General features: G+C 37.0%; 1 protein-coding gene across 9 annotated transcripts in view; it reads right to left on the minus strand.

Annotated features, from left to right (window-relative positions):
• The window catches only part of SLC2A13 (solute carrier family 2 member 13), a 369,307-nt gene that overhangs the window by 276,151 nt on the left and 65,697 nt on the right, over positions 1 to 27,459 (minus strand). For 8 of the 9 annotated variants that reach the window (XR_012420133.1, XR_012420134.1, XR_012420135.1 and 5 more), the window contains exon 3: positions 4,865 to 5,073. Coding sequence is in view for 5 of the 9 variants with exons in the window: in XM_045365028.3 (XP_045220963.1) it covers positions 4,865 to 5,073 (209 nt within the window). In the remaining 4 variants the exon portion in view is untranslated. Of the gene's footprint in view, positions 1 to 4,864; positions 5,074 to 27,459 lie in introns of those variants that run through there. The other variant, XM_074006603.1, reaches the window with a different exon arrangement.

Genomic DNA, 27,459 nt, shown 5'->3' on the forward strand with positions numbered 1-27,459 from the left:
TTATATAAAGCACATGAAAACACACTTCTTATTTCTGGATTGTTCCCTAAGACTGCCTTCAGAAGAATTGTGTCTTCTGTTGGTTCGTTTTACTTCCTTTGTCATGGGAGACAATTTTTAACTTTCAGGAGCTAACGCTCCTAACAAAGACTCTTTGCCTTCTATATGCCCAGCAATTTAAGAGACTACCTCTCATCTCTAGTGACATGGACAGACCCTACTTTTAATATCATCTCTAATGAATTTGCCCAAGAGAGAAACTCCAAACTTTTTCAGTACATGTCTGTCAAACTGAGGGATACATATCCCAGGGATATAAATGACAGAGTGATGGGTTCCATGAAACCAATGAACAAACACTGGAACTATTTAGAAAAAGCATGTTTAGAGTCAAGTAAAACAGTTACATTATAGAACGGAATGCAAACTTTGGTTAATGTCTAGGATAAAGCAGAAAAATTCAAATATATTTGAGCTTACCACAGCTGCCTCCTGTTATAACTAGGCCCCAAAGGGCCTGCCTCTCTTCACTCAACTTCGAAGCTAAGCAGAAAAGTTTGTCAATCATTGCTTAAGTAATTACCTACTGGATTCTGTATCTGTTGATAATACAGGCCGTGACTCTATTACACATCTATGCAATATGACATAAACTAGGAAAACAAACCAGACATACCCCAAAATGATGGAAATCATATTAATGTTACTTTGTATTTAAATTTGCTTTCAATTCTGAAAACAGTAATTGTGTCCCTACTAATTTAACACTTAGGCTTGGGAACCTGAGAAAAAAGATGTATAGTTAGTTAGTTCTTACTGCAGTATCTTAGAAATCTGGTACATGTACACTTTATAGCCATGATCAAAACTTGCAAAAATCAATCTGGCCCACTTAATAAAACAGAATTTTGCATCTGCTGTTTCCTCTCTCTGGTACAGTCTTCCCTCCAGTTCTCTGTATTGCTGATTCCTTTTCACCCTTCAAGTTCATCTCTTCAGAGAGGCTTCCCTAACCATCCCATGTAAAGTACCCCTTTTCATTCCCTCTATAAGCATTTTATTATTCTGTTCATTTTTTTCAAAGCAATTACCATAATTTGTACTTATCTGGTAGTGAATTGCTCTTTCATTTATTATTTGTGTGCCTCATCCAATGAGAATGGACCAGAATGTTGTCAGTCTTATTTACTGCCACATCCCCACCTCTGATGCATGTCACTCAATAAATACTTTTGAAAGAAATACTGCCGCATAGCATTTAGAAATAAAGAGGGGGCACTTCTCACAGACTTTCAAAACCCTAAAAAAAAAAACAGACCTCGGAGCTATTATAATCTGGCTTTTCTTACAAACCTAAAAAGAAACTGAGGTGCGGCAACTCTCCCGAGATTCATTTAAGATGGCAAGTTTGAGACACAGCCAGTGATATTCTTCCATCTCCCTGTCTCCCACTCCAGTGAGCTCTCCAAACCAAGCTGTTGTTTCTGTTAGTCTTACTTTATTATTCCTAAAGGATGTATAAACAATGCTGAGCACACGTGAAAACCAAATGTTTGCTTCTTTTCCCATACTGCCTTTTTGTTGTTGTTTTGCCAACTACAGTGGAAAAAAACACACATTGTATGTCATGCAAAAGAGTCTGACCTCGATGCCATGAGCAGAAGAGATGAGATTTACTGCACTCCAACCTTATTCCACGGTATGGCCTGGAAGCCTCAACTTTGCTGTTGACATGGCCAGAGTAACTGCCATATCTACTATATAAAGTGTGGTTTTAAACCAAGAGAAATGCTCTATACACTGACAATCTCACACATCCAAAAAATAAATTAATATAGCCAATATACACTTCAATGAGTATTTGACTGCAGTGTCATTATGCTGAAATTCAGTATCTAGGCCTATTTTCCTCAAAGAGGTCAAGTTTAAATTCAAGTGAACAAGAAAAAAAAAATTCCTATGAAAAGAGAAGGATCACATATGCAAGTGTCATAACAGTCACAAGTCATAAATCCCCTGGGGAACTGCTAGACAAGACATGGTTTACTGATCTGGAATCAGACCTACTTATAGTAAGCTCAATGAGAACAGGTATCTAAGCCATCATATTTAATAAAACATTCCTCCTTATAAGAAACAGGGTGTCTCAAACAACATCTTTCTAAATTCCTGGAATATCGGGATAATTTGTGGTGCCTACATCAAGGTTCCCTTCAGGCAGCTGCACTCTACTGCCCACAGTTCCCAGGCTTGATGATGTGGATCAAAATTCTCAGGATCCATGAACAGATTAACAGGCCATTCTCTACCCCTCCAACACAATGGCTTTTCTGCACCACATCTTTTCTGCGCCAGTGCATTTTTATTACTTTGAAGTTGGCCGTTTCTTTATGTGCATTTGTTCCGCTAGCCTACCGTTCTTGAATGAAGCATGATGGAGGGACAAGACCATACCAGTTTGTTAACATTAAGTCCCTGCATTGGTCTCTATTTTCCAATTAAACTGACCCAGAGTCTTGCTCCTGAACATCACAATACCGATATACAATTCACAGTTCTGCAGACCACGTTTTACTGTGGTCAAGTTTCTTAATCATAAAAAATCAGGTCCCCAATCACTGGTGCCATGTAATCTGGCAAATCTGTCTGAATGCATTCATGCCATAGTGCTCTTAACTGTGTACTTTTTAAAAAGAACATAAGATTAGCTTTAAATTAAGCAAGATGATATTACTTCAAATAATAAAAATCCAGAAACGGATAAGTTAATAATTCTATTAGTTCCAAAGTTTAGAATATTTACTCAAGCATGAGCAAATGTTATTAGGATCCAGTGAATAACATTAGAGTATTTTTAAAAACCTGTGCCAAATGTGAATGTAAAACAAAACTGGGAAATAGGGAATTATTTTATCGATATGCAAGAAAAGGAGCCCTATTTAGCTCCCAAAGACTTCTGATAAAAACTACAGCAGATGTTGATAATTGCAACCCTATGTACCCCAGATTTCTTTAAAAATTCATTTGGTTATATATTCTGAATATGTATAAAACTCAAATAGGATACACTGTCAACACTGCATGGCTAGAGTAGTCAGACATATTTTTTAGCAGTCAAAATGAAGCTATATCCTTAATGCTTTGTAATAAAATCAATGATATCCATATCCCTAAACAAGAAGGCTTTTAAAATTAAATTGTCTTATCCTTTATATAAATTAATAAAAATACAGGCTGTAAATAGTATTTAACAATTGTTCTCTCACTCTGAAAAGTTTTTCCACTCACACATTATTTGTACATGAGTTTCAAATGTAGGAATTACTACAATTAAAACAAATTCATGGCCAGGTGCAGTGGCTCACGCCTGTAATCCCAGTACTTTGGGAGGCCAAGGTGGGCAGACCACCTGAGGTCAGGAGTTCAAGACCAGCCTGACCAACATGGTGAAACCTCATCTCTACAAAAAGTACTGAACTTAGCTGGGTGTGATGGCCCATGCCTGTAATCCCAACTACTCGGGAGGCTGAGGAAGGAGAATCACTTGAACTCGGGAGGCAGAGGTTGCAGTGAGACAAGATCGTGCCACTGCACTCCAGTCTGGGCTATAGAGTGAGACTTCATCTCAAAAAAAAAAAAAAAAAAAAAAATCATATTTCATTTGAGTTACTGAGAAGAGGAATTTAGACAGTAGCATAAAATAAGTTGTCATTTAAATAGACATTTTAAGACAATATTTTTAATGAACACAATGTTGAACTCAGTAAAACATTTTGTTAAAGCAAAATTCTCCTTAACCTTTGCACTAATATGTTATTCTAGAAATGCTGACATTGCTGGACACCTGGCAGATGCTCAAAAAGTGTTAAAAAAATGAACTTCACATAGAATTGGCTCACTGTTAGTTTGTTGAGGCTTTGATCTAAGTAACAAAGTGACAGCATCATGCTATCATGCTACAGGTACATAAAGTTAAATCAAGCCATGTGTGGCTAACACAGAGACCAGCTTCTTCAGAGTGCTCATTCTGTTGTTTCAGAAAGGCAACAATGGTCAGATCCACAAAAAATCATAGGAGAAAGTAGACTGGACAGACCTTCTAACACCTGTGTATGACATGTATCAACAAAGGAGTGGGTGTGCTTGGCATTTTCTCAGGTGTGAAAAATAATTTGACTAATATTAATCTGCCTCTCCCCTTGAGCTAACAATTAACGTAGAGGCAAAAGCAAGCACAAGAGAAAATAAGACCAATTTGGGAAATGTAAAGTGAGCAGGCTAACTCTTATTGTCGAAAAACTGCATTGTGAAATGTCTACCTTTTCCCATCGCTTACACGCTACACATCACTTACCCAAATCAGGCTGTCAAGGTTATAGATCCTGCCTCAGAATTGTTTGGTAAATCTTTATGTGAAATCTTTTTCAATAATAAATTCATCAAAATAAATTAACAAGAGACTTTTCTTTTCTTGGTTTTCTGACATGGTGAATTTCAGAATCGACAATGAATTAAATATTTTAATGAAAATAGGGAAACACAAACTTATTCCTAAACTAGTACATGAGGTACTCATATGCTTTATAAAAATTAGTATGAAAATTAATGCAACACATTGTAAGCAAAGCATTTAATTTCTTACAATGATTATTTTGAAAACAGTTCAAATAGTTCTTAAATTAATATGGAAGGTCAATAATACATATATAATTTTATATATGGATATTTATACATAAATAATATATGGATATACATAAATATCCATATATTAAAAAATATGTTATATATACACACACACAATAATGACAAATAAATAAGACCATTGTATAGTTTTTAAATTCATATAAGTATAAAATCTATATACCTGAGCCGACCTCTTTTTCCTCCTCTTCAATGTTGTTTTTGATGCTATCATATTCCTCATCAATGGTCTGGTTACCACGCATCTGAGATAAAATTCTGCGGGCCTTCTGAGTCTGTCCTTTCTGAATAAGCCATCGAGGGCTCTCAGGCAAAAAGAGAAAGCCAAAAAACTGTATAACTGCCGGAATTGCTGCAAGTCCCAACATGTACCTGCAAGAAAAAAAAAATCCACATTTACTGTAAAATTTGCTCTTACCATCATGTGCTCACCACATACTTTTGTGTTGTGTTGATAACAATAATATTTAATGCAAAGTTAGCCAGAATTATTTGTGTGTTTGTGTGTCTGTCTGCCACTAGGAAAAAAGGACATTTTTGTGCTGTATTGAAAATTTTAAAATGATAAAAATCTAATTATTTCTCTATCTTTCCCACAAATTACATTGAAAAAGAATGAGCAAAAGTTACAATAATTACGTATACACATTCTAAACCAAACATATTAAGCAAAACATCATAATCACCATTCCTATGTAAGGTTAACATATGTAATTTTGTATTTTACAATATAAAATGGGGCTATGATAAAACTTTCTGATATCTGCTTAAAAGGCACACTTTTCATTAAAATAAGTGCTCAAACGTGTTTCTTTACAGTTATTTCTGACTTGTGAATCATTAGTTATAATTTTGTTTCTACAATTTTCCTATTTCATTTTGCCATCAAGCATCATGTTCATCATCATCAACTGAGGAATGGGCGCCCACAGGAAAAAAAAAGATGGAGTCAGAAACTAATAATCCTAATAAAAATGATGACAAATATAAAAATCTGCTCATATTGTTGTAAGTTATCTGTTATCTCTTTAAATATCTATTCTTAATGGTTGGCAAAATTCTAAATAGCAAATAACAATATCATTTTAACTCCATCCAAGAAATAACAAAAATAGTAATGAGTTTATCAACATCAAAGACCTCTCCAAATTATAATCACCAGACTGATTTCCTAACATCTCTAAAGCCTCCATCTTTTTGAACCAAAGGGGTTGAATTAGATAAACTTTAAAGCTGTCTTTCAAGTGGAAACTCCATGCATCTAGGATACCGGGATGTTTTCTGTTAATCCAACTTCTCTAGGTATGTTCCAGGGTAGATTCCTAACAATAGAGCTCAGCAGGCCAATTCCACTTCAAAACAAACCACACTGATATGCATAAGTCATGGAAGTCACCTGGCTCAATATATTTTTCAAAGCTATTCTACCTTTTAAGCTGTGCTAAACTAAAAGTATAGTAGTCTTAAAGGTTCCAGAGATAAATTTCACAAAATAAGTCTGCTATTTTCCATGCAATTTCATTTTAATTAAAAAACCAGTAGAAGAAAAAATATGATCATTACATGGGTAGTAAGAATACCTTCTACTACAAACTACAAAAACTAAAACTACACATGGAAACAGAAAAATTAACCAGGATTTGGAAAGTAAATAAACTATTTATGAATGAATGACTAAATGAATCAGTTGGCCTGCAGTGTTAAATCTTATTAGAGGTGTTTTATGCTTTAGGCCATGGATTGTGATAATTACACCAATATTTAGTCACTCCTGCCTCTGCTCATCCACAGAGCGCACAGTTTTTTAGCCTTAATTTATGTCTCTGTATCTTGTATAATAATACATTATTTACCTATCCCAATCAATTGCTTAATATTATTTAACTTTGTATTCAGCATAGCATCTAGTCATCTTGCACACAGTAGGCACTGAGTACATATTTTATGAAATAATACATAAGCACCTGTATATCTAAACTTTCTACATTAACTAACCAGAAAATAACTGTGCTTTGGATTTACATGACAATATCTTAGGAGACAACTCTTCTGGGTCATTTAGCTCTGCAAATTTACTTGCACAGTAATTCCTTCCAACCAAACCATTCATTATTATAGACATAACTGGACCTTCTCTTCTAGTCCTCGGATGAGAGCTACAGAGATCAGCTCACAAAAATATGTACTGCTGGCCTCTTCTCCTTAAGATATTAACTTGCATAATATAATCTGTTATTTAAATGTGTGTTTTATTGCTGTAAATCAATAAAACTTCCATCTGAGCTGTGTCAAAGAAATGTTTATACTATATTGATAATTATTTAAAAGTGATTTTTTAAGGTAGACCCTAAATATACTGGATTAGGAAATAAATTTTAAAAGTCCTAAGCCTTTATGTTTCATTTATCTACACCTATCTTTCTATTAAGATAGAAAAGTGGCAGATAATGCTTCAAAAAGCACTGAAATGAATGCAGAAACTGAATCATTTTCAGGTCCAAGATGCTCACATAATATTTTGCACTCTACTACTTGCTATTAAATCCCAGGATGCAGTATTTTTACAAGTTTTTTTAAAACAGGAAAAAGAGAAAGGAAGAGAAGAGAAAAGAGAAGACAAAAAGAAAAGGAAAATACAGACATATATCAGCCTATGTTTCCTAAGTGAGCTACAGAAGACAGAATAGGCCTTCCCACCTTTTGAAATCTGTGCAAGAGTCTGGATCTGAAATGTACAATTTTGTTGGCCTATACTAACGTGGGGAAAAGGAATTTGTACCCTGCTGCCAATCTTTAAGAATACTAAAGCTTCTTTCCAGAGATGAGTCAAGAAAAAAATGTTTTATACATTTGTATCCTAATACTTCTAAAAGTAAAATGGAAAGCTTATTTTGTTTTAATTAACTTTCATGATGAAAATATTTTGATATGAATAATTTTCATGGCTTTGAAGAAATGCAGTACACAAGATCAGAGCTTATATGACAGAGGACACAGGAACAGATGTAGGTGTCACTTCAGCTCTGGGCATACAAACCACGAGAACCTGGTCAAGTTACTTACCATTTTATTTATTTATTTATTGAGATGGAGTCTCACTCTGTCTCCCAGCCCGGGGTGTAGTGGCGCAGTCTCGACTCACTGCAACCTCCGCCTCCTGGGTTCAAGCAATTCTCCTACCTCAGCCTCCTGAGTAGCTGGGACTGCAGGTGCATGCCACCACGCCTGGCTAATTTTTGTATTTTTAGTAGAAACGGGGTTTCAAAATATTGGCCAGGCTGGTCTCGAACTCCTGATCTCGTGATCCACCCGCCCAAAGTGCTGGGATTACAGGTATGCGCCACTGCATTCGGCCAAGTTACTTAACGTTTTAACACACAGGTAATAGTGTCTATTTCATAAGACTGCTGGGGGAATTAAGTGAAATCATTGTAACGTGTTTGTTCTGGCTGTATCACCCAACTAAATTTTCAGCAGGTAGAACTAACCAATTTCTCTCTTAAGAAAAACATTCCTCTAACGATGTGCAGACTGGAGAACAGGAAAGATAAATAAGAGGCTGTGTTGCTGTGGTACTTATAAAAATTTCAATATGAAACAAAAAGAGAAGGATCTCTATAAACCAAACTAAGGCAGTAGTAGGACTACCAGTCCTCTAAATCCAAGGAAAGCAGGAATTAGATGAATGACAGAGTATTGTGATATACTGGGGCAGGCAGTCCCCCAGAAAAGCAAGTAGTCTCCTATTGATACAAGAGATCTCATTATTCTAAATTAAGTCAGGTACTCTAAACCTGGTTTCACATTAGAATCACCTAGGAGGCTGGTGAAACCCACCAGTTTCCAGGCCCCACCCTCCCCCAGGGATTTTGATTAATTGATCTGGGCTCTAGGCCCAGGGAGTTCTGTTTTATTAAAAGCTCTCCAGGTGGTGCTAACGTGCAGTTGTGGCTGAGAACCAAGGATCTAAATGTTTTTAAAACCCGGGATAAACATGAACAACAAGCACCCAAGGTCCACACCTTACGGCAAAAGCCATTTATCTTCTGCGGGCAAGTAAGCGCACCAGACGAACACACAGTCGAGCAGACATGCCAAGCTCTCATGAGTTTTAAAAATCTTTAGTATGTTCTTTACCATCATGATCACTCATCTAAGGATTTAAAATTTTCTAAACTTACAGTTACGAAATGAACTATTTTCTGGCACAGCTAGCAGTACCAGCACCTTCCGACCAAAGCAGGCCATTTAAAGGGAGAGGAACGCTTCCAAATGACAACGTTAGGCCAGCTATCAATAAAGAACAATCCCACCAATTTCACCTCAGGTTAAGCCTTCTCAATTCCAGAGACTGAAGCTGTGTGAATCATGGATCCTGCATTCCTGGGGCCAGACCTCCTGCTATGGCTCAGCTGAGCAAGGGTGCTGTCTCTTCCATCAGATGGCTAGGGGCCTCACAACAAACCAAACAGCTCCTTCTCTGAACTGCACATTCGCTCTCATTCCTGTTTTAAAGCAATCCTGCTGCTCTCACCTATGTAACTCAAGACAATAATCCTCTAACATCTGCTTCCTTAAGTCACAGACTTTTGCACTTCGTGATCATTGACCTCCTCTCTGAACTGACAACATGAGTTAGCATGTTATCTACTCTTTAGCAGTCCAGAGGTGTGATGATTATGTTCCAAATATATGAAAATCTAGTTGAATGCACAATCTCAGCATAGACATGTAATTGTTTAGTAACAACAATACTAATAGCAATAGTAATAGCTAATGTGTAGCACCAATTACCGTGTGCCAAGCACTGTTCAGAACAGTTAAGAAACATTAACTCCTATGATTTCACAACAACCCTATGAGGCGAGTGCCATTATTATCCCCACTTTATAGACAAAGAAATGAGGCACAAAGAAGATACATGGTTAGTATGCAACAGAACTACAGTTAAAATCCAGGAAGTTTACTATACAATAAATGTTTACTATAAGTCAAGCTATATTAAATGTTCAGTAATTACTTGATAATTAATTTGGTAGAACAAACAAAAAAAAAGTGCATTAATTTACCTTAGCTTCATGTTTAAAGAATTCAGAGGTTCCCTTTGGAAGTATTATTCCCTCACCTCTGTTAAATGCAGTAAAACATTGCAGAAATAACAAAGCAAAAGCAAAGCTGGCTGGCTGGGAGCTGTCACTCCTAATTGTGCCCAGCACAGGTGCCCAACACAGTACCACCCACTGGGCTGGGTAACTGCAAGCTGGATTTAAATAACACAGAACTGCTAGTAGGAAATGGAATATCCTGTGATTCTCTCAACACCTATCCTTAGTAAATCAGAACTCCGTAAGAGCATTACTGTTAAAATAGCTGACTAGTTAAAATACCTCATGTGTAAAGGGTAAATTTGTACTGCTTATTTTGAACACTGTGCCAAACTAAGGTTTTATTTAATGTTTCTTTAACATACACTAGAAAACTTTTCATGCAGGAAAAGTTGGATAACAAGAAGGTGGGTAATTTTAAAAAATCATTAGGCGCAAAAATAATCGTTTGCAAGATTTTAAAGGATTTGATCCTTTGAAAATATTTTCTATGATGAATATGATAGATCGCAAGTTGCTTTCTCTTTATTTTTCAATCTCTGCATCCCAAAGGTTTCCCCAAGCCTCACTCCTCCTGAAGAAACTGTACAGGAGTAAACAATTGTGTCCTGCTTTTGTGTTCTGTTTCTTTCCCTTCTCCCCTATGTTCCTGTTTCTCCTTAAATTCACAAATGACATGAAAAGGTTGCCAATGCCTTACAGTGGAAGATCTATATGATCTGTGGTTTTAATATGAAGTCAAGCTGTAATGGAAAAACTATCCTACTTAAGGGAAGTTTATTACAATACATTATATTTTTTAAAAACATGCAATTGTTTTTATAGCCCTTGAGGAGCTGAATTCTACTAAGAGAAGACACTTTTCACTTTGAGAGGCACAGGAAAGGTTTTCAGACACCACACTCATTTAGCCAATTATCCTCCCAACAGGCCATGAGAGCATTAAGGTACAGGTCAACTATCACTTCCTTACTGGTTTCCCAACTTCATATTGTCAAAACTATGGTTCCAAGCAAAATAACCACCTCATATCTTTTAGTCACAGATAATCTTGATACTTTCTAAAACACTAAGATTGGCTCACTGACAATGTCTGAAATGTCATCCTGAGTACAGTGAGGCTTTTTAGCAAATTCTCTAATAACATCCAATGCTGTCTTAAACTAAAAAAAAAAAAAAATGAAATGAAAAAATTGTATCTGTAATTCCAATTAAGTTTTATTTCCACTCTGTCTTCTAGCTTGCACTTTTGCTATTGATTAACAAATCGTGTCCATGTTAGCCCATTCTGAATAGCTCAGAGGAATATTATAAATATTAAGATGATTTATTCTTAAAAATTCTATAGCTTCAAGTTGGCATCCTTTCACAAATAACTATAAAATAAACTCAAAATCTTTTTTTTCCTGCAATAGTTCACCGAAAATAAAAAGGGTTAGCAATTAGAATCAGTAGATTCTTTGAAAACACTACCTAATGAAGATGTATTGTGTTTGCTTGGAAAGCTAAGCCTTGTGATTTCTCTGAGCTGCTACTCAGTTATTTACCCAGGAAACATCACCTGAATGTATGTTAAATGCCAAGTACTAAAGCTAATCACTGAACACCATGAATAAACTTACCCAGGGATGGCATCCCCCCCCAGCTGGAACTTCCCAATGATAAACAGGACAGTGAAACATTTTCCCCTTAAAAAAGCATAACTTAAACCCCCTCAACCTCATCCAAGAACACTGTGCCCTTAGCCCTACATCCAGAGCTATCCAACTACATTGTTCAATGTTCCGACGAATTTTGAATTTTTCATATACTGAAGGAATAATCACATGAGTGATGTGTTTACTAAAAGATCCATGGATTTACAAAAGAAATGGTCATCGTTATTGATCAATAACTAGATATTTACATGATAACATGGTCACCAAACGTAAGTTACAATTTATGTAATATGTTTCTACTTAATGCAGAAGTTTTAGATGCAAACAGATAACACTGAATTTAGCCAGTTGCTACAGTTATGTTACGGCAACTTACTTGGTAACATATTTTTAAATTTTAGTTCATGCTTCACAAGTCTATTTTAGCAGAAAAGAAAACATTGCCACATTGAGATCCCAGGCTGGAAAGTTACTTTTCCTCTGCCACCAAGGACCATGTAAAATATGCACCCTGATGACTGATACACTTGATAATCGGATGGCAGCTACAGAATAAACATAAGACCACAGCTGAAGGTACATAACAAAAATTTCAATGTGCACAGCTGGAATCTTTCACGTTAAATGCAGGTAATATATGATCCGCAAATGATCAACTCCTGTGTTACCTAAAGAAAGATTCTGTGTAAACTGCAAACAAACAAACCATCATTACCAGGTAAGTAAACATAACAAAATATTAACTCTGTCTACATAGCTTAAGGGAAGACACCACCAAGTAAATTAATACCAGCATATAAGTGGCTTGGCCAGGGTTATTTAAAATGTCATGATTATAGTGGAAGAAGCAAAATATATTCTGACAGAATGTGATACTGCTGAAATCAATGAATGTGGCATTTTGCACTAATATTAGGTAGTTTTAAACTGTATGGTAAAATACGTTAAGACCTGCACAAAATCCACAGTACTATTGCTGAAAATAATGTACACACTTCTTAAATATACACATATCCTTTTTTTCTCTCAAACCCTGAGAATCCATGAAAAGCTTTGAGCTAGAGATTATAAACAGTAATGATCAACAGACATCCGTTGCTTCAAGTAACCTACACTCCAGTAATCATCAAACAAAATATTCTTTAACTGCCATGATAGGGGTTTAGGCCCAGTGTAGGAGGAGTAAGGAGAGCAGTTATTCCAACAGAAGCTATTAGAAAAACATTCCGGCAGAAACATTTATATTATTCGCTGGCCAAGGCAGAACAGGAATATATCAGAGAAATCCACCATAAGGCTAAAATTAATTTATTTTTTAGGTAAAATTTATGTACAAGAAAATGCAGAGATCCAAGGTGTAACCATTCTGAATTTTAAGAAAATATGCACACCCTTGTAAACATTATCTCAATCAAGAAAGAGAGTATTTCCATAATTCGAGGAAGTTCTCTTATACCCCTGTTCCAGTCAATCCCCATTGACTACCACTGATCAAACTTCTGTCCCCATAGCACATTGATGAACTTCATATGCAATCATGGGGAATGTACTGTTTGTGTCTAGCTTCTTTTAATCAGCACAATATTTTAAAAATTCATTCATATGGTTGTTCCTTCCATGTCACTGATTCATTTATCTACTGTTACCAGACTGTGTTGATTACTTTAGTGTTATAATAAGTCTTGAAATTAGAGAGTGAATCCTCCAACTTTGTTCTTCGAGATAGTTTAGCAATTTTAGGTCCTCTGCTTTTCCATAAAAATTTTAGAATCAACTTTTCTGGTTGAATGAATGTAAGTGATGATAGTGGATATCTTTGCCTAGCAAACAGTCATAAGGGAAAGCATCATTTTTTCACCGCTGAGAATAAAGTTGGCTGCAGTTTTTTTTGTGTGGATGTCATTTGCTATTCTGGTTTGCTGAAAGGTTTTATCATAAAAGAATGTTATTCTCTCAAATATTTTCTCTGCATATGCTGAGATGATCATACAGGTTTGCCTCCATTGAACAATTTCAATATGGTAACTAGCATGGATTATTTTTCCATATACTAAACCAATCAACCTTCCTGGGTCATGATTTATTCTCCTTTTCATACTGCTTGGTTCAGTTTTACTAATTTTTTGTTGTTAAGGATACTTTTTGGTCTGTGTTCATGAAATTGGACTCAAATTTACTTTTCTTGTAACAACTCAGGCCCTAGTATTAGAATTATGCTAGCTTCAAAAACCTTAATGGGAAGTGTTTATTCTACCTTAATTTTCTTAAAGTTTTTGTTTAAAATTAAAGCTATTTCTTCCTTAAATATTTTATAGCATTCACCAGGAGCTGGGTGCAGTGGCCCACACCTATAATCTCAGCAATCTGGGAAGCTGCAGTGGGTGGATTGCTTAAGCTCAGGATTTCAAAACCAGCCCAGGCAACAAGATGAAACCTCAACTCTATAAAAAATACAAAGATTTGCTAGGTGTGGTTGCATGTGTCTGTGGTCCCAGCTACTCAGGAGGTTGAGGTGGGAGGATCCCATGACCCTAGGAGGTTGATGCTGTAGTGAGCTGTGATCGTGCCACTGCACTGCAACCACCTAAGTGCCAGAGTGAGTGAGACCCGGTCTCAAAAAAAGAAAAAAAAATTCTATATGGGCCTGGAACTTGCTTTGCAAGTAGCTTATTAATCATGATTTAGCTTCTTTAATAACTACAGGGATACTCAAATTTTCCATTTTATGTCCATTTTTGGAAAGTTGTGATTGTCAAGCAAATGACCATCCCATCTAAGTTGGTAAATTTATTGGCACAAAGTTGTTCACAGTATTCCTTCATTATCCTCATAATATCCATAAAATGACATGCCCTCTTTTATTCCTAATACTGATAATTTATACTTTATCTGTTTTTTCTTAATTAGTTTAATCAATCATAGCCAGTTTATCAATTTTATTAATCTTTTCAAAGAACTGTTACATTGACTTCTGCTGTTTATTGTTTCATTCTTTGTTTTGTTTGGTTTTAATTAGCTCTTATTTTTCTAGCTTCTTAACATGAAACTTAGATCACTGACTTTAAACCTTTCCTCTTCTCTACTGTAATCACTTTTAAGCTATGTATTTTCTTTTTTTTTTACGTATTTTTATTATTATTATTATTATTATTATACTTTAAGTTCTAGGGTACATGTGCATAACGTGCAGGTTTGTTACATATGTATACTTGTGCCATGTTGGTGTGCTGCACCCATCAACTCGTCAGCACCCATCAACTCGTCATTTACATCAGGTATAACTCCCAGTGCAATCCTTCCCCCCTCCCCCGTCCCCGTGATAGGCCCCAGTGTGTGATGTTCCCCTTCCCGAGTCCAAGTGATCTCATTGTTCAGTTCCCACCTATGAATGAGAACATGTGGTGTTTGGTTTTCTGTTCTTGTGACAGTTTGCTGAGAATGATGGTTTCCAGCTGCATCCATGTCCCTACAAAGGACACAAACTCATCCTTTTTTATGGCTGCATAGTCATAGTATTCCATGGTGTATATGTGCCACATTTTCTTAATCCAGTCTGTCTGTCACTGATGGAAATTTGGGTTGATTCCAAGTCTTTGCTATTGTGAATAGTGCCGCAATAAACATACGTGTGCATGTGTCTTTACAGCAGCATGATTTATAATCCTTTGGGTATATACCCAGTAATGGGATGGCTGGGTCATATGGTACTTCTAGTTCTAGATCCTTGAGGAATCGCCATACTGTTTTCCATAATGGTTGAACTAGTTTACAATCCCACCAACAGTGTAAAAGTATTCCTATTTCTCCACATCCTCTCCAGTACCTGTTGTTTCCTGACTTTTTAATGATCGCCATTCTAACTGGTGCGAGATGGTATCTCATTGTGGTTTTGATTTGCCTTTCTCTGATGGCCAGTGATGATGAGCATTTCTTCATGTGTCTGTTGGCTGTATGCATGTCTTCTTTTGAGAAATGTACTGTTCATATCTTTTGCCCACTTTTTGATGGGGTTGTTTGTTTTTTTCTTGTAAATTTGTTTGAGTTCTTTGTAGGTTCTGGATATTAGCCCTTTGTCAGATGAGTAGATTGCAAAAATTTTCTCCCATTCTGTAGGTTGCCTGTTCACTCTGATGGTAGTTTCTTTTGCTGTGCAAAAGCTCTTTAGTTTAATTAGATCCCATTTGTCAATTTTGGCTTTTGTTGACGTTGATTTTGGTGTTTTAGACATGATGTCCTTGCCCATGCCTATGTCCTGAATGGTATTACCTAGGTTTTCTTCCAGGGTTTTTATGGTTTTAGGTCTAACATTTAAGTCTCTAATCCATCTTGAATTAATTTTCGTATAAGGAGTAAGGAAAGGATCCAGTTTCAGCTTTCTACTTATGGCTAGCCAATTTTCCCAGCACCATTTATTAAATTGGGAATCCTTTCCCCATTTTTGTTTCTCTCAGGTTTGTCAAAGATCAGATGGCTGTAGATGTGTGGTATTATTTCTGAGGACTCTGTTCTGTTCCATTGGTCTATATCTCTGTTTTGGTACCAGTACCATGTTGTTTTGGTTACTGTAGCCTTGTGGTATAGTTTGAAGTCAGGTAGCGTGATGCCTATAGCTTTGTTCTTTTGACTTAGGATTGTCTGGGCAATGCAGGCTCTTTTTTGGTTCCATATGAACTTTAAAGCTGTTTTTTTCCAATTCTATGAAGAAACTCATTGGTAGCTTGATGGGGATGGCATTGAATCTATAAATTACCTTGGGCAGTATGGCCATTTTCACGATATTGATTCTTCCTATCCATGAGCATGGTATGTTCTTCCATTTGTTTGTGTCCTCTTTTATTTCACTGAGCAGAGGTTTGTAGTTCTCCTTGAAGAGGTCCTTTACATCCCTTGCAAGTTGGATTCCGAGGTATTTCATTCTCATTGAAGCATATTTCATTCTCTCTTTCATTCTCTTTTGTGAATGGAAGTTCATTCATGATTTCACTCTCTCTTTGTCTGTTACTGGTGTATAAGAATGCTTGTGATTTTTGCACATTAATTTTGTATCCTGAGACTTTGCTGAAGTTGCTTATCAGCTTAAGGAGATTTTGGGCTGAGACAATGGGGTTTTCTAAATATACAATCATGTCATCTGCAAACAGGTACAATTTGACCTCTTCTTTTCCTAACTGAATACCCTTTATTTCTTTCTCTTGCCTGATTGCCCTAGTCAGAACTTCCAACACTATGTTGAATAGGAGTGGTGAGAGAGGACATCCCTGCTTTGTGCCAGTTTTCAAAGGGAATTTTTCCAGTTTTTGCCCATTCAGTATGATATAGGCTGTGGGTTTGTCATAAATAGCTCCTATTATTTTGAGATACGTTCCATCAATACCGAATTTATTGAGCGTTTTTAGCGTGAAGGGCTGTTGAATTTTGTCAAAGGACTTTTCTGCCTCTCTATTGAGATAATCATATGGTTTTTGTCTTTGGTTCTGTTTATATGCTGGATTACATTTATTGATTTGCGTATGTTGAACCAGCCTTGCATCCCAGGGATGAAGCCCGCTTGATCATGGTGGATAAGCTTTTTGATGTGCTGCTGGATCCGGTTTGCCAGTATTTTATTGAGGATTTTTGCATCGATGTTCATCAGTGATATTGGTCTAAAATTCTCTTTTTTTGTTGTGTCTCTGCCAAGCTTTGGTATCAGGATGATGTTGGCCTCATAAAATGAGTTATGGAGGATTCTCTCTTTTTCTATTGATTGGAATAGTTTCAGAAGGAATGGTACCAACTCCTCCTTGTACCTCTGCTAGAATTCAGCTGTGAATCCATCTGGTCCTGGACTTTTTTTGGTTGGTAGGCTATTAATTATTGCCTCAATTTCAGAGCCTGCTATTGGTCTATTCAGGAATTCAGCTTCTTCCTGGTTTAGTCTTGGGAGAGGGTAAGTGTCCAGGAAATTATCCATTTCTTCAAGATTTTCTAGTTTATTTGCGTAGAGGTGTTTATAGTATTCCCTGATGGTAGTTTGTATTTCTGTGGGGTCGGTGGTGATATCCCCTTTATCATTTTTTATTGTGTCTATTTGATTCTTCTCTCTTTTCTTCTTTATTAGTCTTGCTAGCGGTCTATCAATTTTGTTGATCTTTTCAAAAAAACAACTCCTGGATTCACTGATTTTTTGGAGGGTTTTTTGTGTCTCTATCTCCTTCAGTTCTGCTCTGATCTTAGTTATTTCTTGCCTTCTGCTAGCTTTTGAATGTGTTTGCTCTTGCTTCTCTAGTTCTTTTAATTGAGATGTTACAGTGTCAATTTTAGATCTTTCCAGCTTTCTCTTGTGGGCATTTGGTGCTATAAATTTCCCTCTACACACTGCTTTAAATGTGTCCCAGAGATTCCGGTATGTTGTATCTTTTGTTCTCATTGGTTTCAAAGAACATCTTTATTTCTGCCTTCATTTTGTTATGTACCTAGTAGTCATTCAGGAGCAAGTTATTCAGTTTCCATGTAGATGAGCGGTTTTGACTGAGTTTCTTAGTCCTGAGTTCTAGTTTGATTGCACTGTGGTCTGAGAGACAGTTTGTTATAATTTCTGTTCTTGTACATTTGCTGAGGAGTGCTTTACTTCCAATTATGTGGTCAATTTTGGAATAAGTGTGATGTGGTGCTGAGAAGAATGTATATTCTGTTGATTTGGGGTGGAGAGTTCTGTAGATGTCTATTAGGTCTGCTTGCTGCAGAGATGAGTTCAATTCCTGGATATCCTTGTTAACTTTCTGTCTCGTTGATCTGTCTAATGTTGACAGTGGGGTGTTGAAGTCTCCCATTATTATTGTATGAGAGTCTAAGTCTCTTTGTAAGTCTCTAAGGACTTGCTTTATGAATCTGGGTGCTCCTGTATTGGGTGCATATATATTTAGGATAGTTAGCTCTTCCTGTTGAATTGATCCCTTTACCATTATGTAATGGCCTTCTTTGTCTCTTTTGATCTTTGATGGTTTAAAGTCTGTTTTATCAGAGACTAGGATTGCAACCCCTGCTTTTTTTTGTTCTCCATTTCCTTGGTAGATCTTCCTCCATCCCTTTATTTTGAGCATATGTATGTCTCTGCATGTGAGATGGGTCTCCTAAATACAGCAAACTGGTGGGTCTTGACTCTTTATCCAGTTTGCCAGTCTGTGTCTTTTAACTGGAGCATTTAGTCCATTTACATTTAAGGTTAATATTGTTATGTGTGAACTTGATCCTGCCATTATGACATTAACTGGTTATTTTGCTCATTAGTTGATGCAGTTTCTTCCTAGCCTCGATGGTCTTTACATTTTGGCATGTTTTTGCAATGGCTGGTACCGGTTGTTCCTTTCCATGTTTAGTGCTTCCTTCAGGGTCTCTTGTAAGGCAGGCCTGGTGGTGACAAAGTCTCTAAGCATTTGCTTATCTGTAAAGGATTTTATTTCTCCTTCACTTATGAAACTTAGTTTGGCTGGATATGAAATTCTGGGTTTAAAATTCTGTTCTTTAAGAATGTTGAATATTGGCCCCCACTCTCTTCTGGCTTGTAGAGTTTCTGCCGAGAGATCTGCTGTTAGTCTGATGGGCTTCCCTTTGTGGGTAACCCGACCTTTCTCTCTGGCTGCCCTTAAGATTTTTTCCTTCATTTCAACTTCGGTGAATCTGGCAATTATGTGTCTTGGAGTTGCTCTTCTCGAGGAGTATCTTTGTGGCATTCTCTGTATTTCCTGAATTTGAATGTTGGCCTGCCCTACTAGGTTGGGGAAGTTCTCCTGGATGATATCCTGAAGAGTGTTTTCCAACTTGGTTCCATTTTCCCCCTCACTTTCAGGCACCCCAATCAGACGTAGATTTGGTCTTTTTACATAATCCCATACTTCTTGCAGGCTTTGTTCATTTCTTTTTCTTCTTTTTTCTTTAGATTTCTCTTCTCGCTTCATTTCATTTATTTGATCCTCAATCGCTGATACTCTTTCTTCCAGTTGATCAAGTCGGTTACTGAAGCTTGTGCATTTGTCACGTATTTCTTGTGTCATGGTTTTCATCTCTGTCAGTTTGTTTATGGCCTTCTCTGCATTAATTATTCTAGTTATCAATTCTTCCACTCGTTTTTCAAGATTTTTAGTTTCTTTGCGCAGCGTACGTAATTCCTCCTTTAGCTCTGAGAAGTTTGATGGACTGGAGCCTTCTTCTCTCATCTCGTCAAAGTCATTTTCCATCCAGCTTTGATCCATTGCGGGCGATGAGCTGCGTTCCTTTGCAGGGGGAGATGTGCTCTTATTTTTTTAATTTCCAGCTTTTCTGCCCTGCTTTTTCCCCATCTTTGTGGTTTTATCTGCCTCTGGTCTTTGGTGATGGTGACGTCCTGATGGGGTTTTGGTGTGGGTGTCCTTCCTGTTTGTTAGTTTTTCTTTTAACAGTCAGGACCCTCAGCTGTAGGTCTGTTGGAGATTGCTTGAGGTCCACTCCAGACCCTGTTTGCCTGGGTATCAGCAGCAGAGGCTGCAGAAGATAGAATATTGCTGAACAGCGAGTGTACCTGTCTGATTCTTGCTTTGGAAGCTTCCTCTCAGGGGTGTACTCCACCGTGTGGTGTGGGGTGTCAGTCTGCCCCTAGTGGGGGATGTCTCCCAGTTAGGCTACTCAGGGGTCAGGGACCCACTTGAGCAGGCAGTCTGTCCGTTCTCAGATCTCAACCTCCGTGTTGGGAGATCCACTGCTCTCTTCAAAGCTGTCAGACAGAGTCATTTGCGTCTGCAGAGGTTTCAGCTGCTTTTGTTGTTGTTGTTGTTGTTTAGCTGTGCCCTGTCCCCAGAGGTGGAGTCTACAGAGACAGGCAGGCCTCCTTGAGCTGCTGTGAGCTCCAGCCAGTTTGAGCTTCCCAGCGGCTTTGTTTACCTAATTAAGCCTCAGCAATGGCAGGCGCCCCTCCGCCAGCCTCGCTGCTGCCTTGCTGCAAGATCACAGACCGCTGTGCTAGCAATGAGGGAGGCTCTGTGGGCGTGGGACCCTCCCGGCCAGGTGTGGGATATAATCTCCTGGTGTGCCTGTTTGCTAAGATCCTTGGTAAAGCACAGTATTGGGGTGGAAGTTACCCGATTTTCCAGGTGTTGTGTGTCTCAGTTCCCCTGGCTAGGAAAAGGGATTCCCTTCCCCCTTGAGCTTCCCAGGTGAGGCGATGCCTCGCCCTGCTTCAGCTCTCGCTGGTCGGGCTGTAGCAGCTGACCAGCACTGATTGTCCCACACTCACTAGTGAGTAGGGGACAATCAACCCAGTACCTCAGTTGAAAATGCACAAATCACCTGTCTTCTGTGTCGCTCACGCTGGGAGTTGGAGACTGGAGCCGTTCCTATTCGGCCATCTTGCTCTGCCCCCCTAAGCTACATATTTTCATCTAAGCACTGCTGTAGCTGCATTTCACAAATTTTAATATATTGTATTTTCTTTCCATTCAAAGCTATTTTCCAATTTTCCTTCTGATTTCCCCTTAGACCCATGAATTATTTAGAACATGCTACTTTAATTTACAAATATTTACAGCTTTTTCTGGCTATCTTATTGTTATTGTTTCTAATTTAATTCTGCTATGGTCAGGGGACATATACTTCATTAATTTATTTAATAAATTATTAACATTTATTTTATACCCCAGGATATGATGAATTCTGGAGACTGTCTAATGTAAACTTGAAAAATAATATGTAAGGCCAGGTGTGGTAGCTCACACCTGTAATCCCAGGCCAAGGTGGGTGGATCACTTGAGCCTAGGAGTTTAAAGACATGGCAAAACCCTGTCTCTACAAAAAAAAATACAAAAATTAATGGGCATGGTGGCATTTGCTTCCAGTCCTAGCTATTCAGGAGGCTGAGGTGGTAGGGTCGCTTGAGCCCAGGAGGTCGAGGCTGCAGTGAGCCATGTTCATGCCACTGCACTCCAGTCTGGGTGACAGAGCAAGACCCTGTCTCAAAAAAAAAAAAAAAAAAAAAAAAAAAAGAACAGAAAAAAAAAAGTAAAGAAAGAAAAGAAAGGAAAAGGAAAGGAAAGGAAAATAATATGTATAGTGCAATTGTTGGATGCAGCAGTCTACAAATGTCAATTTTGACAAGGTATTTAATAGTACTGGACTGCTTTTTTATAACCTATCATATCTAGATGTTCTATCATTGTTTTAAAAAAAAAGAGTTAAAAATTCGGCAAATATAAGCCTGATTTGCCTATTTTTTTATTGTGGTAAAATATAAATAAAATTACCATTTTATCCATTTTTAAGTATACAGCACTACAGAATTAAGTGCATTCACACTGTTGGCTAACTGCCAGCTGACAATTTTTACTTCATGTATTTTGAAGCTATCTTATTAGATAAACTACACATTTTGTATCATTATCATTTCTGATGACTTGGCTCTTTTGTCATTAGAAAATGTCCTTCTTTATCTCTGCTAATACTGTCTCTCCAGAAGTCTACTTTGTGTGACTATTAATATAGCCACACCAGCCTTCCTATACTTACTTTTGTGTACTATATCTTTTTCCAACCTTTCACTTTGAGTCTAATAGCATTAAAGTGTGTCTCTTTAGACAATGGAGAACTGTGTCACATTTTTAGTACACAATAATTTTTACATTTAATGTAATTATTACCATAAATGTGTTTTAGGTATACCATTTTGCTATTTGCTATTTGTGCCATCTCTTATTCATTCCTGTGTTCTTAATTTATTGCATTTATTTAGCTTATCCAAATATTTTAAGTATTCCATTTTCATGCTCATATGGCTTCTTATGTGTTTCTTTTTGTAATATATTCTAGTCATTGTTCTACAGATAAAAACATGTACCTTTCACTAGAGATACTGCTGCACCATTTCACAAATATATAATTCCATTTACTGCCTCCAACTTTTTTGCTATTATCATAAAATTGAGAGGAAGGTACAGAGATATCCCATACACTTCCTGCCCATGTATGCATAGCCTCCCTGATTATCAACATCTTCCACCAAAGTGGGACATTTGTTGCAAGAGATGAGCCCACATTAGCACATCATTATCACCTATAGTCCAAAGTTTACATTAGGTTTCACTCTTGGTGCTGTATAGTTCATGGGTTTGGACAAATGTATAATGGCATGTATCTACCATTAAAGTATAATAAAGAGTATTTTCAGTATCCTAAATATCCTCCATTGCTCCATACATACATACATTCTGCCCATGTTTATAATGGTCGTCTTCAGGGGAATTAGGCTTACACAAACTGCTCTGTCATTACCAAACCATGTTTACATTTTCCTGGAAAAAAATCAGATAACTGAAGGTGAGAGCAATTTTTATTGCCAGCTTAAATGCCGAATATAGAGACTTAACCTAAAACATTCTGAAGATAACAGCAAACAATACCTAATAGCAGTGAAGAGTTTGTAAGTATGTTCACCGCTACTAACTCATTTGATCTTGTAAACAACATTGTATGACTGCTGGAACACCAGCTAGGTTAGAATATTAGAGCTTAGATAAATTAATTCATATGCTGTGAAAGCAAATTGTAAACATATTTTTCGTATCACACTGTAATATCTTCATGATAAACAGTCGTATTTCTATCTTCAGCACTAAGGTATTTACTTTTGGGAGTTGTTTTGACAAAGGGTCTCACACTGTCACCCAGGTTGGAGTGCAATGGCACGATCTTGGCTCACTGCAACCTCTGCCTCTGGGGTTCAAGATTCTCCCACCTCAGCCTCCTGAGTAGCTGAGATTACAGGCATGTGCCACTACACCCAGCTAATTTTTGTATTTTTTTGGTAGACATGGGTTTTCACCATGTTAGCCAGGGCGGTCTCAAACTCCTGACCTCAGGTGACCCACCCGCCTTAGCCTCCCAAAGTGCCGGGATTACAGGCGTTGAGTCATGGCACCCGGCAGGTATTTACTTGTAATCAGACTGTTTGCCACAAATTAATACATGTGTTATCTAAATCTATCATTCTTAAAATGGCCACTGCATACTTATATTTGTAAGATAGTGATTGACTCATATTCTACATTTCATATAGAGCCAAGTACCACTGATCTATTAGCATGAAATTATAAGAACACATTCTCCAGCATAAATTTGTTTAGAAATAACATCCCCATTTAAATATCATTCTGAGAAGCATCTTATTGACATGGATTTTAAAATAATAATAATTATTATTATATTTATTATTTAAATGTTTTTATAAATAAATTATATATATTATTTAAATGTTAAATAATTAAATAATAATAATAATTATTATTATTATTTGAGATGGAGTCTCGCTCTGTCACCCAGCCTGGAGTGCAGTGGCGCGATCTCGGCTCACTGCAACCTCCGTCTCCTGGGTTCAAGCAATTCTCTGTCTCAGCCTCCTGAGTAACTGGGATTACAGGTGCCCACCACCACACCCGGCTAATTTTTGTATTTTTTTAGTAGAAACAGGGTTTCACCATCTTGGCCAGTCTGGTCTTGAACTCCTGACTTTATGATTCACCTGCCTTGGCCTCCCAAAGTGCTGGGATTACAGGTGTGAGCTAATAGTATAGGGGACAGAGGCTCATCAATTCATCCATCTAAAATTAATATTGATTTTAAAAAATATTTTGAGGCTTTCAATAAACAAACCCAAATCTGATGTGTTATGAAAGTAAGAGCAAAGGATTTCAAGTTCCATCCACACCCACCAAAGGCCGGCCTTCCTGCTTCACCCCCAAACTCCCAGAAGAACATCATAGCCCTCCTCTTAGCTGCTCTAACTTCTCACTCTCGTCCAAACCTGACTGGCTCTTTCAGATGACAGGGCCTTCGAAGATTACATTTCACCTAGAATTTCCCTCTCCCTCACTGTACCTGGAATTATTTTATGCAAAAAGCTCAAATATCTTTCTGTTGTGAGGCTAAGTTATTCACTCCTCTTGGGAGTTCCTATAACACTATATCCATCATTTACTTAACAGACTGAAAAAAAAAGTCTCTCTCCTATATTAGGCCATTAGAGGCTTCAGGACAGAAGCACTTCTTATCCATCTTTCCATCTCTAGTATTACATACAAGACTAGTATGCAGAAAGTGTCAAGAAACTCTTTTTGAAAGAATGACTGAATCATTTTCACACCAACTGATGACTCCAAAAGTATAACCTCACAGCTGTACCTTGACAGCAGCCTCATAAATAGGTTTCCTAAATCTACCCAAGAGGCGAGAGCCCCAGTTACTTTTAGGCATCACTGCCATGGTGATCTTTGACTCCTATCATGGCATACTCTGCTAAAAAAATAATAAATTCCCTTTGCCTGTAGACACAAGTTGGACTTGAATTCATAGACCATTGGAATCTGGCTTCAGCCTCTCATGTACATCATCACTGTAGCCTCAATCCTCCCTGATCCTACTCCCTCCTGGTCTACACTCTGCCTCCCATATCCACCTGTGTCCACCTGAGTCCCATCAATTCTTCAAAACTTAGCATGTCTCACACTGTGCACGAGTCAGCCTCAGGATACTCAGGAAAATCTCTCCTAGAGCGGTTCCCAGGCTCATATTTTGTATTTCTCATTCAATACCTATATCACATCAATTAAATGATAAAACATGAAAATGACTAGTACAACCAGACATTTAACAAATGGTTGTACGTAGTTTAGTGAGGTGGAATAAGATAAGCCTGTGGTTTTTTTTTTTAAAGTAAATCTAGGAATAAGATAAGTAAAAATCAGCATAAAACAGAAAAATTTAGCCTCTCTGTATATATACCTATCCCTATTAATACAAATCACATGATGACCATATACTTGTAAACACAGAAACACTCATTTGAAAATCAGCATTATCAAACAGAAAATAATGAAAGTTTCCAGGTTCCTAGGGAAGTATATTCTTTTGAAGGAGATAAATTTTCATAGGCTCAGAAACTAATCTTCTTTCTCTTATTTTTATCCTGAAAAACACATATAATTAATCATTTAATTTTCAGCTATCTATGAAGTATATATATATCCCTCTGTATAAATTAATACATTGGTATTTTGGTTTATAATCAGTATCTTTTTACACTGATTAAGTCCCTTCCCTAGAGCCCAGTCAATTTCAGCTCAGTTCAATAAACATTTACTGAATATTTACTATGTTCTGGGCCCTTCCTAGATCTAAAAATGAGTAAAAGGTCAGCGACATTTAGGAGTTCCAAAATGAATGAGAGACGATAGAAAAATAAGCAAGTAGCTCAAAATAATATAGTGATTATAAAAGTGGAGCTTTGTAGAAAGTATTATGAAAAGACAAAGGAGCAGAGTTTGTGTGATTATTGAGCAGAGATTTACAGCATGAACAGGAGGTGGACAAGAATCCCTGGATAGGCTAGGGAGACACTATAGGCAAAAAGAGCATAAGGAGGAAAAAAAAAAAAAGAAAAAGAAAAAAGAAAACCTAGAAACATGACAAAGCAAGATGTGGATGGTTTATAAGCCTGGGTATTACATAAAGTGGAGTATAACACTAGTGAGAAAAATCTTTAAAAGCATGCATGGATTGGGTACTACAAGCCATGATAAAGAATTTTTTTTTCCTGTAGGAAATAGACAGTCTTGAAACATTTTACTAGTGGCATGGCCAGATAAGTTTTCTAGACAGATCATTTTGATGGCTAAGTTCACTTACTATATATTTACTGATGAGCCAGGATTTAACTAAACAATTTTCGAAAAGGCCATTTTTGTTTGCTTGAAGTATAGTGAGTAAATCTCACTATGTTCATGAAGTAAGATTTAAAAATATTAGCAAAGAAGACAGGTATGGTGACTCACACCTGTAATCCCAGCACTTTGGGAAACTGAGGTGGGTAGATCACTTGAGGTCAGGAGTTTGAGACCAGCCTGGCCAACATGGTGAAACCTCATCTCTACTAAAAACAAAAATAAAAATAAAAAAACTATATATATATGCAACGAAAAAGGCAAACAGCAATAGAACTTTATCATTAACTATTGAAACATCTCTGCCATCTTTATCAACACTACAATATATTAGGAAAAAAACAAGTTATCCTCATGATTACTCATTACAGAAATGCAAATCAAAACCACAATGAGATGCCACTTCACACCCACTAGGATGACTGTCATCAAAAAAGACAAATAACAAGTGTTTACTAGGACATGGAAAAATTGAAACCCTCATACTTTGCTTGTGGGAACGTAAAATAACAGAGCCACTTTGGAAGCAGTCTGGCCAGTCCTCAAAAAGCTAAATACAGTTATCATATGACCTAGCAATTCCACTGCTAGGTGTATATGCAAGAGAAATAAATGCCTACGTCTATCCTAAAATTTGTACACAAATGTTCATAGCATCATTATTTGTATAGCCCCAAAATGTTAACAATACCTATCAACTGATGAATAAACAAAATGTGGTATATCCACATTATTATTTGCTATAAAAAGAAATGAAGTACTGACACATACTACAACTTAGATGAACCTTGAAAATTTGCTAAGTGAAAGAAGCCAGTCATAAAGAACCACATATTCATATATGAAATATACAGAATACATAAACCTATGGAAACACAAAGTAGATTAATGGTTGCCTAAATGTGGGACAGTTTGGGGGCTTAGGGAGTGATGGTTAAGGAATGCAAGGTTTCTTTTTAGGGTGATGAAAATATTCTAAATTTGATTATAGCGATGGTTGCATAGCTCTGTGAATACACTAAAAACCAAATAATTGTACAATGTAAATGGAAGAGTTGAATGGTGCGTGAATTACATCGCAATAAAGTTGTTTTCATTTAAAAAATCAAATCTTTAACAATATTTTCAAAATTTTATTTCCTCTTTCTTCATGAAGCCAGATGGTGTCCTTCCCAGTACAGAATGTACTATGACACTGAAGTGCCAGAAAAATAGAATACTGAATCTGCTACTGGCAATTATTTTTCTAGAAAAAGTAAACTTCCAGTTGTTCAACAG

Source organism: Macaca fascicularis, chromosome 11 (genome assembly GCF_037993035.2).
Source record: "Macaca fascicularis isolate 582-1 chromosome 11, T2T-MFA8v1.1".
In the NCBI taxonomy this organism is placed as follows: Eukaryota; Metazoa; Chordata; class Mammalia; order Primates; family Cercopithecidae; genus Macaca; species Macaca fascicularis.